The sequence below is a fragment of the Trachurus japonicus genome, chromosome 21 (assembly GCF_045865225.1).
Source record: "Trachurus japonicus isolate A0001 chromosome 21, Traja_1.0".
Taxonomy (NCBI): domain Eukaryota; kingdom Metazoa; phylum Chordata; class Actinopteri; order Carangiformes; family Carangidae; genus Trachurus; species Trachurus japonicus.
In genome coordinates, this window is record NC_140927.1 from 2766596 (window position 1) to 2786391 (window position 19796).

The 19796-nt window shown below is 40.6% G+C and overlaps 1 protein-coding gene across 1 annotated transcript in view; it reads left to right on the forward strand.

The window, feature by feature from the left end:
• Positions 1–19796, forward strand: part of LOC146964652 (inactive dipeptidyl peptidase 10-like) — a 204040-nt gene that overhangs the window by 167327 nt on the left and 16917 nt on the right. The window contains exons 6-12 of the mRNA XM_085765420.1: positions 6725–6777; positions 7953–8034; positions 11551–11671; positions 14143–14297; positions 17777–17874; positions 17958–18081; positions 18179–18217. Coding sequence (XP_085621546.1) covers positions 6725–6777; positions 7953–8034; positions 11551–11671; positions 14143–14297; positions 17777–17874; positions 17958–18081; positions 18179–18217 — 672 coding nt within the window. The remainder of the gene's footprint in view (positions 1–6724; positions 6778–7952; positions 8035–11550; positions 11672–14142; positions 14298–17776; positions 17875–17957; positions 18082–18178; positions 18218–19796) is intronic.

The following is a 19796-nucleotide window of genomic DNA, read 5'->3' on the forward strand; positions in this document are numbered from 1 at the left end:
CTTGAGTTCCTGAAATCACAGGCGAAAGAACAATGTGTGTCATCCCTCGTCTAAAAATGGCTTTTCCGGAAAGAAAAAGGAAAATCAATAGAAGAAAAAAATTAAGGTAAATGTGACCTTTGTTCTCAATGAATGTGAATGCAACATACTTTACTAAATCCTAAGCCTCAACTTTATCCCTTATGTTTGTATCCATGGTATTGAATTGAAGATATTTCCTCACACTACTACTTTTCAGGTGGTTTTGTGTTACGATCAGTGTGCTTCTAGTTCACCACAGCAACGGGAGAAGCTAAGATATGAGTTATAGTGGGTTTATTACAGATACCTGAATTCAGTTTAATGCTTAAAGCCCCAACTTATTTGGCTTTTTATTAGCTAGAATCAAATATTGCTGTCATAAACGTATTTCACTTAAGTCGAATCACACCCGCATACAAATGAAAGCTTTCTCGTACCTTAGAATGAGTTGTTACAAGTCGTTACAAATACTACATAAGTGGACAACGCACCGAACCGAGGCGGCCATGTTGCATCGCCATTTTTTAGGTTCAGTGGCAGCGTGACCGTAGGTAACCATAGAAACTCAGTGGAGCTGTCGGCTCGGGGAGAAAGTTTTCCAGGTAGCGCCTGTTAAAACTGTCACCACTGTGTAGTGTGAAGATGTCACCGGATGTCATTTTACTCAACAAGAGAAAGACGGTAAAATGTGGTTTCAGGTAAACAATACAACATCACCATGACAACATATTGTCACGCCTGTATTGTTTTGCCTCGTGCTGGCGGACCACTTGTTTACATACTAGATGCTTGTTTATCCTGTTACATGCAGCGTCTGTTGTCTGTCTGACGTCTGCCCGATTTCACGTGAATGCAACATCAAGAATGCGTTCCGATATGCAACCGCACTGCTAGATGGGGGTAATTCCTACCTTTAAGGGTTCAACTCCCTTGGTCAATAAACAGACTCTGAAACCCAGACAACAACTTGCTTTTTGAAGGGGTGACTAGCTGCTTTTTTCTGTTACTTTCTAAAACTAGCAGTTTGACATTCACAGACATTCCATGCTTTGTCTGATGTGCAAAGATGAGAGAGAAGCAGTATTTGAAACACACAAGGAGTCACTGTCACTGTGAAAGTGTTTAGTGTGCAACTGACACATCTCAAAGAGCAATTCTGAAAATTACACTTCTACACAACTACGCAGAACATCAACTATGTGCATGTAGTGTATTGTAAATGGCAAAATTACAAATTGGGCAAGTTCCAAATGTGTTGATGCTGGACACATCAGCTTATGTTCACAAAGACATCAAAAACATATTTGGTCCACAACAAAATACCAGGGGCCTCATGTATCAAGACTTGCGTGGATTTCATACTGAAACATGGCGTACGCCAAAATCCAGAAACTGTCGTACGCACAAAGAAAATCAGATGTATCAAAGTGTGCGTACGCATGGATCCAAGCACTTTTCCTTTGTACATCCCAATCAACGTGGAATTGAGCGCACATGCCGAAGTGGTAATCTCCTCCCTGTCCACGCCCCCATTTAAATATGCAAATCAATGTAAATAAGGCCTGCACCAAAGATTCCCTTCTCTTTACGGTCAGATAACACCATGAAAAACTGTGAGGAACAGCAATTTAACCAAATTTGAGTTGAAGGTGCTCCTCGATAAAGTTGAGCCGTGTAAACATCTTTTTTTTTTTTTTTTTTGCTGTCCTCCGGCACCATCACAAAGGGGGTGGGAGAGTGTGTGTATTATATAAAGGTGAACGTGAAGCGGAGGACCGCTGTCATCCCAAACGAAAGCAGACAATGTACTTTAATTAAATTATGTGAAATGGATTTACAATTTTATTTGCCTTTTTTTATACACAGATCGCGTAGTAAATAAATGCAGAAGTGCGCCAGGGAGGCTGATCAAGACACATGTCCAACTTTACGCATTTGTGTTTATTGACATTAAGTACTTTAGTGTGTGTAGTTTAACCAGCAAAAAAAGAAAGTCACCTACAGTGTGATATCTGGGCGGACATGCTCAGTGTGCATCGGGGGTTATAGGACAATTAAACAAATACATTTACTTTGCAGTGCCAGCCTGTAATCTGTTCCCAACTATGCTGAATGAATGAATCGTGCGCTGAACCAGCCATCTCGCCACAATGTTTGTTAATATGTGATGCATCTGTACATTCACTTCGCACTGTAGCATCTTAAAACTAAAGCTGACGGTACCACTTTGCGCGTGCTTTTATATCCACCTATCTAATTGCAACACGTGGATGGGTTGTTCATATGTGTCTCTGATGTGCACATTACTCTGAGGACTAATTGTTTTCACATTATTAACAGTTTCCCAGCTTCACCTCTAAGTGTCGCCAAAGGAACAATAGCTGTAGAAACGTGCGTACGCCAGCTATGGAGTTGGCGTGGGCCACCGCACTTTTCCACAGTCATTTCACTTTTGATACATCTGAACGTTGGCGTGGAAAATGACGTACGCCACTTTTTTGTGCGTACACAACATTGATACATGAGGCCCCTGATCTTGTATCTGCTGTAGTTGTGGTCTTGAGGCTGTGAATGGGACCTCAGTCTCTTATTTACCTAGCTGTGCTCTAATGAATGCAGTGCTTCACTAATTTCAGAAAGTATGTTGCATGTGCAGAGAATCCAGTGTGCAATGGCATTTCAGTAGTCTATAAAGATCATTGTTTAAATGGCACATTACAGACTTGGTTGTGTTGTATGGTCTGGAGCTCAGCAGGATTGGCTGTGTATTAAATGCAGATCCACAATGTTATTTTGATGTAGCCAACCAGTTATTGGAATGCACAGTAGAAGAAACTGAATATTTGATCTGCCTGCAATAAAATGATGTGTTGATAAACACTACTGGTGTAAAAGTTTTAGAACACGCCAATTTTTTGATTGAAATTCAAGCAGTTCAAGTTCAATGAATAGCTTGAAAGTGTTTATCTTGCCTTCCGGCCCCTAAAATGTGAAAATTGACAAAAAAAATCTGTAATGTGCAGGTTACCTAAATCCACGTGATTTTATGAGCTGTTCCCTCCAGTGATGTAACTAGGATTCTAATTTCCATAACCCCACCCCTATCTGGTGCCAGTAGAAGGGGCAAGCAGTGGTTCATCTACATTTAAAGGGCCAGGCCGTTCTGAACAGGGCTGTTTTGAGAGGATGAAAAGAGCTGTGATGTTTGATCCTTGGGGTATTTTGACCGAAGCATGTCACAGACATGTCTTTAAGACACCTGGGAACTATTTTAATTAGTGGAAAGTGGGGTATCCTTGAAGGTGAGTGGTGAACTGACGATATTTAAAAAAAAAAAAAAAAAAGAAAGAAAAAAAGTTAAGAATACATTTTGGTTAATAAATTGAGTCCATGATTTCCTTTTTAACTTCAAATGTTAATTTGTTCTATGCTTTCATTTCATTCAGACATCATTTTCAAAAAAAAAAAACTGTAAGAATTGGGGTGTTCTAAAACTTTTAATCGGTAGTGTACATGTCTTTGTAAACCCACACAGAAGGGCGTTATGTGTAACCATGGGTTTCCAAGACCTACCAGAGGAAACACCAGTTGGGAGAACCATGGCGTCTGCCAGGAGTTACTGAGGAGAGGGACATCTGGACTAACTTACTTAACCTGCCTTCACCATAAGCTGACTCAAAAAAAGTGGCAGAGAATAGCTGAATAGACGGATGAGGAAAACATCATGACACACCATGCATCATTAATATTTCAGGAAGGTGAATGTTGCTCTCTGCAACTTATGGTAACCCATAACGATAGACTGTAAATAAAGATGGATGTAGCCGCTATGATGTAACCCAAAAGTAAAGCTTTCGAGCTCAGTGAGCTTTCTATCTTGCCATTTCCTAAATTTACCAAACTCAGCTAATCCAAATAGGACAGAGAGGAGGTCGACGTGTGGTCACCAGTGGTCAGTGTTGCCCAGAGCAACCACTGCCTCAATTATGCAGAACTTTAAGCTTTATTAAACTTTAACGAGTGATTTATATAGAAATTCAACCCCATTCCAGTTGTCAGTTAATTATCTGTGGAGACTAAAAGTGTTGTGTACCACATGTAAACCTGTTTATTTCTGCTGTGATTTGGACATTTTAACATGGGAGTCTATGATTAATTATCAGTAGGAACACATACACCATATTTGTTTGTCTCAGTCGTATCTGTTCCCTCCACCATCCAGCATCTTCAAAATATCATTTAAATCACATCCACAGATTCACAGTGTTTCTCTCTCTACAGTCATTTAGCACAAGGACAACACAGATGCGAGAAACATTCTAATTAAGCAGCGAAATTTAAAACGTTTCTCCGCTGCTGTCGTGACTGCACTGCAAACACCATCAAAGCGGTATTCTAAGCTGTACGAATCAAACACCAGGAATTATTTACAAGTGCCATGTAGCTCCATCCTGCTGAGGATACCATGGCACGCCACAATCAAACACAACAATCCTTCTCTCCACATCTCCAAAAAAAAAAAAAAATCCACCCCTCTCAAGTGGCACCCATCGCTGACAGCCTTATCAAGGGCTCATCACTGAGCTGTCACCTAGGAGGGGTGCGTGCTGAATGATGCTGACATCTTTTTTGAGGGAACAAGAGAGAAAGAGGAAGAGCAGTCAAAGTTACGATACAATTGCATTTTTCCTTCCCGGAGAATTGTCTTTTTCTAACAGCGAGGAGCGAGCTCCAAATAAGGAGTGAAGGTTGGGTGGTGAGTGGAATCAGCCGAGCAGCAGTCTCTGTGCAACTGATCTTTTGCCGAGGGGAATGGAGTGGCTCTACAGTATTTATCATATCGCTGCGGGCTGAGCTTACTGTAATACTCCAGCTCATTAGTATGCAGAGGCACACAGGTGCTCAGCCATTATCTCAATGAATCCTAAAACAAAGGTAAATTCTCTGGACATTTCATGACACAAATTAACAGCAGCTCCAACGTGGGGCACCGCAGACTGAAAATTGAATACACATGATAATAAATGCAATTATTTAGCAGTGATAGCAAGAGATTAGCCACAATTATATTTGTTACACAGTTCTGCAAGTGGTAAATTATCTGCTATGATGGTATGATTTATATACTTGAAAATATGTTATTAAAGACTATTCAGGGTTCTTTTCTGCATGAAGTGTGAATCATTCATTTAACCTAAGGCACAATTTGGATGTTTCTAAAGGCTTTTGAGTTTAGCTCCAGAGTCACACAGTACAGTACACAGGTGACAATGAGTTAAAGGAACATTCAGTCAGTTTGGTAAATACACTCACTTGCTATCTCCTATTATAATTCTATGTGTTAAGGAGGCATGGCTTCTGATTAGATTCGATTCGATTAGATTAGCCCTTACCAGAAATGCAAAAGTAGTATAATCAACATATAAGTGTGGGTTAAAGTGGAGTAACTACACTGAAAAAAGAGTGTGCATGTACGGTTTTATGTGCAATACAATACAATATAAACAGGACATTTGCATTTAGTTATTTATGTAAAGTATTAAGAGTAAAGCTCAAAGCAGTTTGTTTATCTTAAACATGATGTTGGTGCAGTGCATTCTGGGTCTGATCCATGTTCAGACAGAGACACCAAGCTAACTCAGTACCCATGGTTGTGGTATATGTACAAATCTAGAGGCCCTGCGATATGATATTATCACAATACTTATAAAAATATTATAATGCTCCAATATATTGCAGTTTAAAGTGATGTCTCCAAATGAAAACTTTGTTATCATATGTTTTTTTTTTTCTATTATAAGACAAACTTCATGATGTGTTCAGATCAACCCTTGCATCCACAGATACAATATTGCCATGCAAATTATCACAATAATATCAACTTTTTTTCCCCACCCCTAAAAGCTGAATAACGTAAAGAAAAAGAAAAAAACTATGGCATTCATTGAAGACAACACTAAATTTGTCACCAAGTCAACTCGTATGATTTAAGCACAAAACCTGTCAGAACTTCATCACCTCAAAGATTGAGCCGAACCCCAGTTTCTTTCAGGGGAACAATGAAACAGATGAGTAGTCTCTAACAGCACAAACAGCACAATTTGTATTATATTTGATTAGTATTATATCCCCAGTTGTATGATCCTCATATTGTACATGGCATGTGTATCAATAGCTGGCATATGTGTGTAATCCATATGAAACATCTTATTAAAGGCAGGCTGTCGATAAACTCTTTGTGTTTTTCTTTTATTTATTGCGATATTATTTTTGATTGAGTTCTTGCTGATTTGTCAGCCGCATTGTGTGAAACCCAGCACCCTCTCTCCTTTTATGCAGCTCTTTGTAATTTGAACAACAGAGCACAGCAAAGCATTGTTCTCACTGGAAAACTGTGCTGTGTTATTGCTGTCACTTGTCCAATTAAACACAGGGAAGCTCATTCTCTGGCATGGAAAAGGCTAAATGGAGAAAAAAAAAAAAAAAAGCAGGAAATGACTAACTGAAATTAAGTACACAACACCAGTTTGGGAAAAGCTGCTGTTGCAAGAAAAAATCACATGATGAAATAAACACAAAATGTATGAAATGAACTTTCGAATTAATGGACCATTAGTGATAATCAGGACCTCTATTACTAAATGAAGAAAACAAAGGTCTACTGATAATGACCTCTGACTTGTATGTCTTGTTTCTACTGTAGGTCTACCAGCATTCATTCCTAGCATCATACCTGATCTACAACCTGCACACAAGGTAAGATACCTACTACACTGCATACAGAGCATCAATCATTTTATTTCATCGTGTCCTCTATCAACATTGATTATTTAAAGTGATAGTTCAACATTTTGGCAAATTGGCCCAGTGCCATAATCCCTATAGTCATAGCAGTAGGTTTGTTACCTTTAATTGTCAATGCAAGCTATTTTTAGAATGGCAGAGCAGAGCCGCAAGCTGCTCACAGCTACGCTACGGAGGCTAATGGGATTTCTTGGTTTCCCTCATTAAACTCATCAAATACACAATCCAACAACTCCAAAACTCTCTGGTGGACAAGTTATGACCTGCACATTCACCACGCTATGAGATAATAACGGAACGTTATGAGACAGAGTTGTTTTCGAGGTAAATGCAGAGACTGCTTGTCGAAAAACTGCGCCCGATGGGAACGCACATCAGCAGTTTTGCATGAATTTACCTCGAAAGCAACTCTGTCTGGTAACGTTCTGTTATTATCTCATAGCGTGGTGAATGTCCAGGTCACAACTTGTCCACCAGAGCATTGTGGAGTTGTTGGATTGTGCATTTGATGAGTTTGATGAGGGAAACCAAGAAATCCCATCAGCCTCCGTAACGTAGCTCTGAGCAGCTCACAGCTCTGCTCCGCCGTTCTAAAAATAGCTTGCACTGACAATTAAAGATAACAAACCTACTCCTAAAACTGTAGGGATTATGGCAATGTGCCAATTTTCCAAAATGTTGAACTATCCCTTTAAGGCCAAGAAGTGTTAGTGCTTTTTTCCCCCCCTAGTTTTCATGAGACTTTTTTTACGAGACAATTGTATTGTTGTTTATGATCAACAAAAACGGTTGAAGCAGGTAAACCCTCAACATTTCTTGTTTATGACAGATGAGACTACACAAGTATACACATTGTAAAACGTATAACATTATGCACCACTCCAAGGATTGCCTTCTTGACATTAAAAACTAATGCAGGAGGGCGGAGGGTTAGCAAAACAGCGAAAGACTTGCATAATTCCCCTTTAAAATGGCTGGTATTTTATAGGTGGAACTGATTAATGAAGGGTCATTACTGACCCTGGCTATACTGTAGTTAAAGTTAGTGACTGTATCTGATCTGAGGTTTAAATGATCTTTTGGGGCCGGTGTGTAATAGCTCATGGTTTTCATTGTCCATGCATCAGAGAGGTTCGGGAGCTGAATCCTCCAGAGGTGTCGGACTCTGTCCTGCAGTTCGCCTCGTGGGGTGTTCACGGTCAGCAGCTGGTGAGTAGTTTCCAAGGTCAAGTTAAGGCAGTGCTTCTCAAAGTGTGGGGCGCGCCCCACTGGTGGGGAACGGAGACATGACAGGTGGGGCGCGACAAACGGGAGGGAATTTTCAATTTCATGCCTATCTTACTGTAAATGCTATTGACAACAAAGATAATGCACTCTAAACAAAACAGCCACACACAAACAAAGTAATAATGAATAGCTAAAATTATTAAAAAGCATTAGGAGACCGGGAGAAAAAATGTAACCTGGAACTAAAGTGCAAAAACAATGATTGACGTCGGGATGTTAATTGCAGCGGGCCGACATTTGCAGCAGGACAACAAGGTAGGAGCAGCAGCAGCAGCAGCAGCAGATAATTTCTAATAGAGACTGGCTCTGGTAGCAGGCTGCTGGGTTCACACCGGACGCCGAAGCGCCGCGAATAGCGCGGAACAGAGACGCCCTGCAGCAGTCGGTCCGGCATCTGGTCAATTTTGTGCGCGAGCCGCGAGTGAACGCGTCAATCTTGGCAGGAAGTCACACATGAAACAACGAGAGAATCCGGTCAATTGTCAAAATAAAGCACCCTTCCAAAATAAAACATAGCGATTGACAAATGCGATCATTTTGTGTGCGTTTTATAGCTTATGTCAGACTCGAGAGAGATGAAAACACACGCACGCACGCACGCACACACACACACACACACACACTTCTCAGCTCAACATTGAGCATGACTTGAGGCAGTTTCAAGCCTGCAACCCCGAGGATGTGCAGTGCAAAACAGGCACATTGCAGCCACTAATGCAGGAAAAGTTCACTTGTTCATGTTTTTGTTTTTTGCACAGATTGCAAATGAAACACTGTTTCATTATTTGACTACTGTAGCCTACTTTTACTTTTCGTTTTTGATCTGCACTTTTATTTTCTCTTTTTGAACTTTGTGTTATTTCATGTTTTTGATTTTGACTCATGAAATATGACTGATATACTTGGTGCTAGTAAGTTCAATAAATTTGAAGTAATTTTTGTTGGGGCGACTGGGGGAAGTGGGGCTTGAAAATCCCCACTTGTTAAAAGTGGGGAATGACGAAAAAAGTTTGAGAACCACTGAGTTAAGGTGACTCATAAAAAAAATTAAAAACTGTGAAGAGTTGGAAAGAATCTTCCATTACTGGGGCGGTGTTTAGCTCAGTTGGTAGATCGATTCCCGCGTCGGGCAGCCCTTTCCCGCAAGTCACCCCCCCCCCCTCTCTGCCTCCCCATTTCCTGTCTCTCTCGACTGTCCTATCAGTAAAGGCATGAAAAGCCAAAAAAATATACAAAAAAAAAGAATCTTCCATTACGCAGTCAGTATTGTAGAGATAATCTAATGCTGATGAGTTTTTATTGAAATGTTTATCCTAACAAGTCACAGAACATCTATTTTTATTTCAAAGACTACATGCGCTATATTAGGGGATCCCATCAAGGAAAACCAAATTTCAATTATGCAGTACCTCCTCAACAGATGCAAGAAGCACATTTAATACTGGCCCATAATCCTTCTTGTTTCGTTGTTTTCCACAGCGCATGCATAGCATTCACTTCAGACATCATTCTTATTGTTTGACTTTAGGTGTGAAAAACTCATTTTCACTCATCCATCAATTGAGAAAGTCATCAGCTGATTGCAAATAAACAAAGTCGCAGCCTCGGTTTGCTTTTCACTCTCGTGATTTAAAATGAAGACACCTTGCTGTTTGCAGACAGATGGAATTCAATGTTTAATTTCATGTCTTATGTGAATAAATGTATTCCTACCTCCATCCTCTGTGCTCTGAGGTGGAGGCTGGTCAAGGACTCTTTTTGGCTTGAAAGGTGTTGTCACATTACATGTTAAACTAAACAGTTATTATGAATTCAATTGGCCCTCCCTGAATAAATAAAGGTGAAATGAAAATGAAATGAAGAGATAATTAACTCAAAATCAATGAATCAAGCTCCAGTTAGAATAAATCATGTTGGGTTGCCAAGGCTGTCTTGGTGAAATCTGGACAATCAGTTCATCGTTTTCCCCAGTGCAGCTATAAGGAAAATAATTAACCCTTTGATAGCATCTTTATCTCGTTTCCTCAGTATTTATACTTGCACTCAGTGGAACCTGTTCTCCGGGAAGCCCTGCAGGAGTGCATCACCGAGCTAATGATAATATAATGTATTCATTACTCATGAAATGATTAAGGATTCACTTTTATCAGTGATAAAAAAAATGATGGGATGGACGAGGCAGGGGAGACATTGGAAATGTAACTTACGGTAGGGTTGTTTGAAATCATGTTGCAGGATTCTTCCAGGTGGCAAATATATTGTACTGGTCACAATTACAGAGAAGGACATACATGTTTCAACCTATGAACTGTTTTTACCTCTTAAAGGATAATTCCGGTCATTTTTGACCCCTAAATCGTTGTCCTGATGGTCACCCAGTGTTGGGGGGAGCAAAGAACGCAACTAAAATTGATGCAGGCAAACCGGAGTTACACCATGGCTAGACGGCGCTAGGGATAGTGACAACGCTTTAAACGGTCGGAGATATTTTGGACATTACCACTGCACTGCTCGACCGTTTAGTTATATATATATATATATATATATATATATATATATATATGCACTGCTCGATCGTTTATTTATATATATATATATATGTATATGGAGGACCATGTGTGTTTTTCCTCCATCTGCCAACATCCGCTCCACGTCAGCTTTTAAAGAGCATCGGTAGGCAAAATCATTGGTTTGATTCATATCTTGTATCTTCTTTGTTATTTGTCCAAGTTATATTTCATATGGAGAGTAATTAATTTATATTTGATTGGGTAATACATAGCCATGTGAATCGGCCATGTTTTGAGTTATTGATTGTGAATTACATGTGGACGCGAACATAGTACCGTTTACTAATACTTGCCTTGAAGGTCTTAGTTGTTGTTTTCTCCTGTGAATACAAATAAGAGGATTTATTTGATTGTTTTGCACATATACTTACATGTGATTTGTGTTATTTTAAAGTCTATGTACAGAGTGACTACTTACCACATTGTATGTTTACAGTTTTACCCACCTCTTGATGACCAATAAACAAGTTGAATCAGACATCGACTTCACGTGGTGATTGGAGGAGGAGTTAGCTGCCTGTTAGCTCATGCAGGGCCCATGAGAGCAACAGAACACATGGTGTAACTCCGGTTTGCCTGCATCAATTTTAGTCGCGTTTTTTGCTCCCCCCAACACTGGGTGACCATCAGGACAACGATATAGGGGTCAAAAATTATCGGAATTCTCCTTTAAGGTTGCCCCCCCCAATCTTCCATGTAATTTCAACATGCAGAAAAGCTGATGCCATCTTTGTGTCTCACTGCACCCCCCCTCCTTCCTTGCACATGTTTAGAACATAGACTGTATAATAAAAAAAAGTTTTCTATGTGAATATGTAAGTCATTTTTTTTGCCTTGATCTTAGTTCTCTGTATTTCCTCTCCTTCAGATCTATATATTTGAAAACAACATTTACTACCAAACAGATGTCCACAGCAGCTCGTGGAGACTCACGTCCTCAGGACAGGAAGGGGTCGTCTTCAATGGCATCGCAGACTGGCTGTATGAGGGTAAGAGACAGAGCAGCAGGAAGCAGCTGGGTGCAGGTATTCAAATGCTGCTTTGAGGATCTAGTACTACTGAACAGTTATTGAGTATTTAAAATCATGATAGGCTCCTCGTGAAAGAGAACTGAAATGAGAATTTAATTGGTTAATGATGTTTCTTTTTCAAATTTTTTCAAGCAATAAATTGGAAGTGACAACTATAATGGAAATGTTATTTGAAGGCAATGCAAATGTAAATCATTAACACTTGAATCCAACTTTCAAACTATTTGTGTCAGAAGTTGTTATGAGTTTTTCTTCAGTCCTACAGAGCTCCTACAGTCTCTCAGGCTGTAGAGCCTATATGTAGCCTGAATAACATTTTCTTCAAGGGAGAATGATTTATAAATCTTTCAACACCTGTTCCATTACACTGTATATTCCAGACATGAGAATGTTTAGCTGGACTGCAACAGTGTGGGCAGCCCTATAGTCATGAATGTCACTGGCTGACCGGTTCCACTTCATAAAGGAGTGCTGAGCTAACAGTCTACCGAGCTGCTCCAGTTTCCCAGCTGCCTGGGAGCTGCAGGGAAGAAGATGAGCTCTTCCAATACAATGGATGCAAAACTAGTTTAAACTAGTCCAGAAGTACAACCTGCAAGAGAGAGGAGACTTTGGGAAGGATTATCATCTTAGAAACTGTGTTGTTAAAAAGAATCAGTCAGGTGGAACAGGTAACCCAATTGTTGACTATCTGAAAAACCCTCTTAATTATAAAGCATCTACATTTTACAAAATTCAATTTATCTAACCAGTGACATATGTGACAGTTTGAGAATAATTTGGCAGAGAGACCTTGACTGTGAAACTGACAGAGATACATGGTCACAGGTCTTGGCTGCCAATGGTAAACACATCAGGGAAACTAGAGGGAAATTTATTCAATATAAATTTGGTACTGTTGGACACCAAAAAGGCGTTTCCAAAATTGGATTAATAAATAGCAATACATGTTGGAAATGTATAAAAGATATGGGCAGCTTTCTTCATCTACTGTATGTAGAAATGCCCCCTGGTTAACCCATTCTGGCAGAAGGTTTTAAAATACCAAGAGTCTTGGTCAGGATTTACTTTGCCAGTGTCTCAAGGTTTATGCCTTTTAGTGGATACAACAGAAACACCAACCTTGACAAGAAGTGCATATTCAGTTGTTATCATAATGAAGCACTGTGAGAGAGGAAACCTTTAATGACCAAGACAGCATCATATGAGGTTATGCTACTGTAGGTAGGATAAAGAGCAAAAGGATGTTGGATAACTTTATGAGTCTCCTTACTGCTGATTACTCACCTGTATTACTATTATTATTTATTTATTATTCTCTTTTTCTTCATCCCAAACCTATTTTTCCCAGAGCACTTCTCATGGTTTTGTCTTACCTTACCCTTTGTGTCTTTGTATGTTGGACCATTTGAGCTGCTTTTTTCTTCTTTTTTTTACTGTGTTTATAAATAGAAAAAAAAAAAACTCAGTTTAAACTACTTTCATTACATATGCAATTATTACAAAAGCAGGCAGCGGATTAACATAATACACAGAACAGAATGGGGGTATTTTCATGTTATACACTCATTTGTAATACATTATGTAGGCTACTTAGCCTAACTACTATTTTGAAACATACTATAACAATCAAATACTACTATTAAATATGTAAGAACAAAGAAAATTAATATTAAAAGCAGTCAATAAAAATAATGTCATTAATGACTTAAAGGTGTACAGAAAAGAAAACTGAATTTCAGCCCACTCTGGATCATAAAATTAATGTAATAACTCATCTTTCAGACGATGTAGGCCAAACTTTGTGCAAAATTCTATTTTTGAGTAAATCCGGGATGAAAGTGTGTATTTTTTTTTCCGCATTGGATAATGCAAGCGCATGGATTATACGTCAGCCTGTACACGATTCATCAGCCACTGATATTGGATCCGTAATCCGTCATTCAAACGTCTGAGACACGCACACACACACGGAGCTCGGGTTCGCCCCAAGCTTTGAATATCCCGCCCGCTCGATAACGACCAATCAAATTCGTTTTCCTTACTCGGGTAAACTCGTGTTGCAGCTCGGGACAACTCGGCGCGACAAACAGGACAAACGGCCATTTCTGTACACCTTTAACACCATTGACTTATTCAATTAAAGTGAAGAGGTCCAATATGAGTTCATTCTCAGGTTCTCAGGTCCTACTTTTAGTCCAGTTTTGAGCATAAAACCTATAAGTTAGCTCGTCAAATGTTTTCAGAATGTTTTCATGTTGTGTGAGATAGAAACTTTTGGGATTATTGCCCGCTCAACATTTTCTCAAATGTCTTTTGCTGGTGACAGTAAGAGCTAACAAACATCTCCTTTGTGACTGTTGAGTTGGATTAACAGTTACCAAGCTCCCCTCTCCTGGCTTCTGATTAGACTTCTCTTGGTTTTCCAGAGGAGGTGTTACACACTCAGGTGGCCCACTGGTGGTCACCCGACGGATCCAGACTGGCCTACCTGACCGTCAACGACTCCCTGGTCCCTAACATGCTCCTGCCTCGCTTCACAGGATCTCTGTACCCCAGAGGGAAGGAGTACCCTTACCCAAAGGTAAGAGAAGCACTAGAAATAATTACATCCAGCTGAACTCCCACCGCTCCCAGCATCCTTTAGCTTTACTTGATACTGTACAGCAGCCATTACAGCCTGACAGCGCTGCAGCTCATGTCGCAGCTTCACTGTATCAAACCAGCTCTATGAATAATACAGCTACAAGCTCTGTGCTTTAGTTTATCCATGAAGGTCCGTGGATCCTTTTCTTGTTTAATTCATGTTAACGCTGACTTGCTATCCTTTGAAGAGGGAAGATTGTGGGGATCTGTGGCGCTGGGAGGAGGAAGGAGTATGATATGCTTTATAAAGGCCCGTTAACACACCTCCCATCCATTGATGTGGATGTTCAGCGTATCAAATGGCTCTTAGATGGGAGACAGGTTGTGGAAAAGTGGTGGAATGGGGGTCATAAGTGAGAGGGCAATCTCATTTGCTGGCTCAGACACACATGGGGGAGTGGGGGGCTCACAGGAAGACTTTTAATTAATGAAGCGCCATGCTACCCACACTGTGTATAATACACACACATTTTGTTGCTTATATCTTTGAATGAGGTCAGCGTGGTAATCTTGTGGGACTAAATGAAGCAGCGTTTTAATTTCCTTCTCCTTCCTTTTGTCCATGAGAGCGCTAATGGTGTAAAGCATTTTGACAATAATGCATCAGGTTTAGTCACTCGGGGATACAGTACAGTACATGTAATGTGTGTAGTGGAATACAAAGCAGAGAAAGCACAAGAGACTCTGCTTCATGGGTATCATCTGCCTGTGCTTAAGAAAATACCCAGTTAGTGTTTGCATGGCATTCAGACTGACAGACTGACATTCAGGATTTTTGTGTAGATATTTGCAAATAACAAGATTAATTGCCGTTCCTCCTGGGCTCACAGACTGTGAGGGCGTCTTCAGGCTCAGCAGAGGCCTGCGCTGCAAAGCAAACACACTACAAAAGTGATATTCAACAAAGTCAACAATGACTACAATATAACCTAAAAAGGAAGCACTATAGAAATAATATAATGATATTTTTCTCTTTTGTCTGATGAACAAACTATGATGTATATATTTTTTGGATGCAGATAATAACAGCTAATGTGAAAGCATCAACGCTGTCAGGAATCCTAACTTGTGTTCAATTCTAATGAATCTACTTTATCACGGTGCGTTCACAACTGTCATGGCCCTGGGTCTGCCGCCATTTAGTGGCTCGGTTTTCTGTTGTTTTGGACTCTTGTTTTCTTCAGTTCCTGTTTTATTTTGTAGTTGTGCATTTTGTTCTAGTGTTATTTCCTGTGTTTCACCTCGTCAGCCCTGCTCCTTGTGTGTCTCCGCCAATCAGCTTTCTTTGCCCTCCTGTCTCCTCACTTGTTGCTTGTTACTTTGATTAGTTCTGTTGTATTTAGTCTTGTGTGTCTTTCAGATCCTTGTCGGATTATTGTTTGTTGTCATGGTGTTCTGTTCCTGCCTGTTATCAGTTATTAAACGTCAGTTTGCAAGTACAGCAGCCTACCTACCTGTGTTTGCTCCTGCATTTGGGTCCACCTGCTTTCCCCACATCCTGACAACACCAAAAGTTTCCAAAGCGTCAACAACACTCGAGGGTGGGCTTCAGACAAGACATCTTCCGCTTTGGTCGCTCGTCACGTGACTGACGTCAAAGTTTGATCACGCTGGTCGTTGGGGAGCCGAAGGACAAAAAAACAGAAAAAAAAGGCAACCGAAGGACATCTCTACAGGTTGCCGCCGAACCGCGTCATAGCTAATTACCCTAAAGTTAACCAGGGCTCAACTTCTCGTCTGGTGACGCTTTGGAAGCTTTGGACGCTTTGGATGTGCGGTGACGGCAGTTGACGCTTTGAGCGCTCAGTGTCGCCGGCTCTCATTGAAAATGAATTGACTTCCGGCGTTTTTGACGCTTTGGAAGATTTTGGTGTGAATGGAGAGTATGCATTTATTTAGCATGATAATCTCTCTCTGCATTTCTCAGAGTCTTTGTTTTAAAACCAGAGAGAACGTGACTTATATACTTATTTTTTAAGTATATTTTTTGGCTTTTCACGCCTTTATTAGATAGAAAATATAGATAGAGGAAATGGGGTGGCAGGGAGAGGGGGGATGACATGCAGGAAAGGGCTATAGGCTACATACTGTATACATTTATATAAATGTCTGTGCAGTAATATTCATCACTTTATTGCAAAGTTTTTTGTTCTTAGGATCCTGTAGAGATGATGACTCAGTGATTGCAGTGATCTGATCTGATGTTTGTCAGTTGCCAGGCTTTGATCTGACCCTCTGTAGTTACACTGTACCAGAGCAGGTTAGGACTTCAGCATCAGTTACCATAGTAAGAAATGAACCACCATCAGAGGAGTGAAAACCCAGAGTTAAACCTGAAGTTAACCTTGAATCCCTCTTCACAGTGCAGGCCTCTGCTATTGTTATTCATGTCAGTGCAGCACACAAGGTGACATGACAACAACAGCTCAGCAAACAGAGACTCTCTTTTTATGGGATCGTTATTTTTGTTTATACGGGCATAAGTGCATTTTCACTTTTAATTTCAGCTTTTCTACACCAGCACCTGGTGATGAATAGTCACGTCATCATATTGTAAAATGGGACACAACAATTTGCACCACAATACGTTTCAAGAAGAAACATGAAGTTCTACTTCAGCTAAAGAGAAGATTTGAGAGGAGGCGGCGACACAAAGGACAGATGAGCTGCTCTGATCCAACACATCCCACTTCAACAGCACAACGCTGAGTCACAACACACCAGTGTGATGTGCGCACTTTGTAGCAGCCAGTTGTTTGCGTGCGATTTATTCAAGATAGAGTGGACATGGAACATTGTGCTCATTGTGCTATACACTTTGTGTTAATAGCAGAACTAGATTAGAGAGCAGGGGGAAATGAATGGCCCTTTCTGCGTTAGTATGTGCAGGTTTGATGTTAGGAAGCTCTCATGTCGCTACATAATGCAAACTCCATCAGAAGAATTGGACAGTTATTATCAAAAGAAGCCATTATTGCTCCTCTATAGGAGATGGAGTTGGACTGGAGACGACATGAATCACAACCAATGTATATAAATGAGCATAAGTGCAGAACAGATGCTGTCATCTTTGTGACAGGTCACCCCCAATCTCTGAGATTTTCCTTGTCACGTAGACTAATGAGCTCTATTTTTGAGGGAGGCTTAGGCAAAAGAAAACAACTGACTTGCCCCCGGGCCTGCACAGTGTAGTGCAGTCTTCTCTGCACTTGTTTCATATTCTCATTATTTTCTTTGTTAAAGTCCTATTGGCATTGTTCAGTTTGACAGCAGATAAAAATAGAGAACAAGCGCCGCGTGTTGCTCGGTGCTTGCAGTTATTGTTATGGTGTACCGCAGTGCATCGTGGGTATTACATCAAACTCCATTAGGGCCTGTGGATGTAATGATTCACTTATGTTGGTTTTTCCCCCACAGATGGGTCAGGTCAACCCCACGGTCAGACTCTATGTGGTCACTCTGGACGGCAGCTCCGTTACAGCTGAGCTCAGACCTCCTGACAGTTTTGAAAAGAGGTACATTTTACACAAATGTTCAACTATAATAACAATAATCTTTTTGTCATTCACTCAGTGCTCTCCTTCCATGTTTTTGCCAGCGAGTACTACATCACCATGGTGAAATGGGTGACGGAGGAGAGGCTGAGCGTGCGTTGGGTGAATCGAGCTCAGAACATGTCGATTCTCTCGCTGTGTGATGTCACCACAGGCGACTGCACCAAGGTCAGAAACTTTATGTTGAGAACACTTTCATTTTCCACAGATCTCCAAACAACACAGAAGTTTTATGGATTGACCTGATCTTCTCTGTCCACCTCAGAAACATGTGATGACGACAGAGAAGTGGCTCAATCGTCAGGTGAGTGTTTGTAATCTTCTTTGGGCCAGTTTAAAGGGATAGTTCAACATTTTGGCAAATTGGCCCATTGCCATAATCCCTATAGTCATAGCAGTAGGTTTGTTACTTTTAATTGTCGGTGCAAGCTATTTTTAGAATGGCGGAGCAGAGCCTTGAGCTGCTCAGAGCTACGCTATGGAGGCTCATGGGATTTCGTTGTTTCCCTCATCAAACTCATCAAATACACAATCCAACAACTCCAAAACACTCTGGTGGACAAGTTGTGACCTGCACATTCACCACGCTATGAGATAATAACGGAACGTTACGAGACAGAGTTGTTTTCGAGGCAAATGCAGAGACTGCTTGCTGAAAAACTGCCCCGGACGGGAACATGCATCAGCTGACGCACATGAATTTACCGCTAAAACAACTCTGTCTTGTAACATTCTCTTATTATCTCATTCTCGTGGTGAATGTGCAGGTCACAACTTGTCCACCAGAGCGTTTTGGAGTTGTTGGGTTGTGTATTTGATGAGTTTGATGAGGGTAACCAAGAAATCCCATTAGCCTCCGTAGCGTAGCTCTGAACAACTCGCGATTCTGCTCCGCTGTTCTAAAAATAGCTTGCACCAACAATTAAAGGTAACAAACCTACTGCTAAAACTACAGGGATTATGGCAATGGGCCAATTTGCCAAAATGTTGAACTACCCCTTTAATTTATATTTTTTGACAATACTACTAAATTGGAAATACAATCATATTCAAATTTAGAAAGCAAAATGGATCAACACAAGACACTTACCAATGAAGGGCAGGCAGTAGTTCTACTGTAATGTACTGGTGTAATGTAGCATTCAGTCCAATAGGTAGAATACACATTTCAGTATTCAGTGGGACTCTGTACTACATGGCTGCTGGAGCAGGACGTCTGATTAATGAGACCAACTCGACAGGCTTAGTTTGACGACATCCATCACAATCACTGCAAATGCAGCACAGCCTCTCAGCTCTACCCTGGTTATGACACACCTGTTCCCACAATAAAAGAACCAAACATAATCACATAAAAACAGACTGGGCCCAAAATGCTCAAACCAAAAAAACAAAACCAGAAAAAAAACACAGTGTATCACCAGGGGTTTTTACTCTGTCTCTGTAGGATGTCAGAGAGATTCCCGCTCACTGTCTTTGATCAGTGCTGCATAATATGTCAAAAAGCTGCACCATGGACAACACTAAATCTACATCTTCACTGACTGTGCAACACAGTTGTTTGTGTCTTTTCTACTAGATACTGCCTAAAGAAACCAATGATATCTACCAGGAAAAACAAAAAGCTTTGGCAGTGCTGTGGCAGACGCTCTACCTTTGTGCCATAAATAGAGCCTTCATTTCTCTGCATAATTTCCACGGCTTGTGGCAGAAAGATAAACATAGTAGAAGTGAGGTTGAAGGGGGATGCGAATGCTAATCTGAACCCTGGTGGTGTGATTTTTGGTGTGACTGTGCAATCAACACTTACTTCACAATGACAAGTTAAAGGGGAAAAAAGTCTATTGTCACTTTAGAATTCTTACAGGAAAGGGAAAAAATTC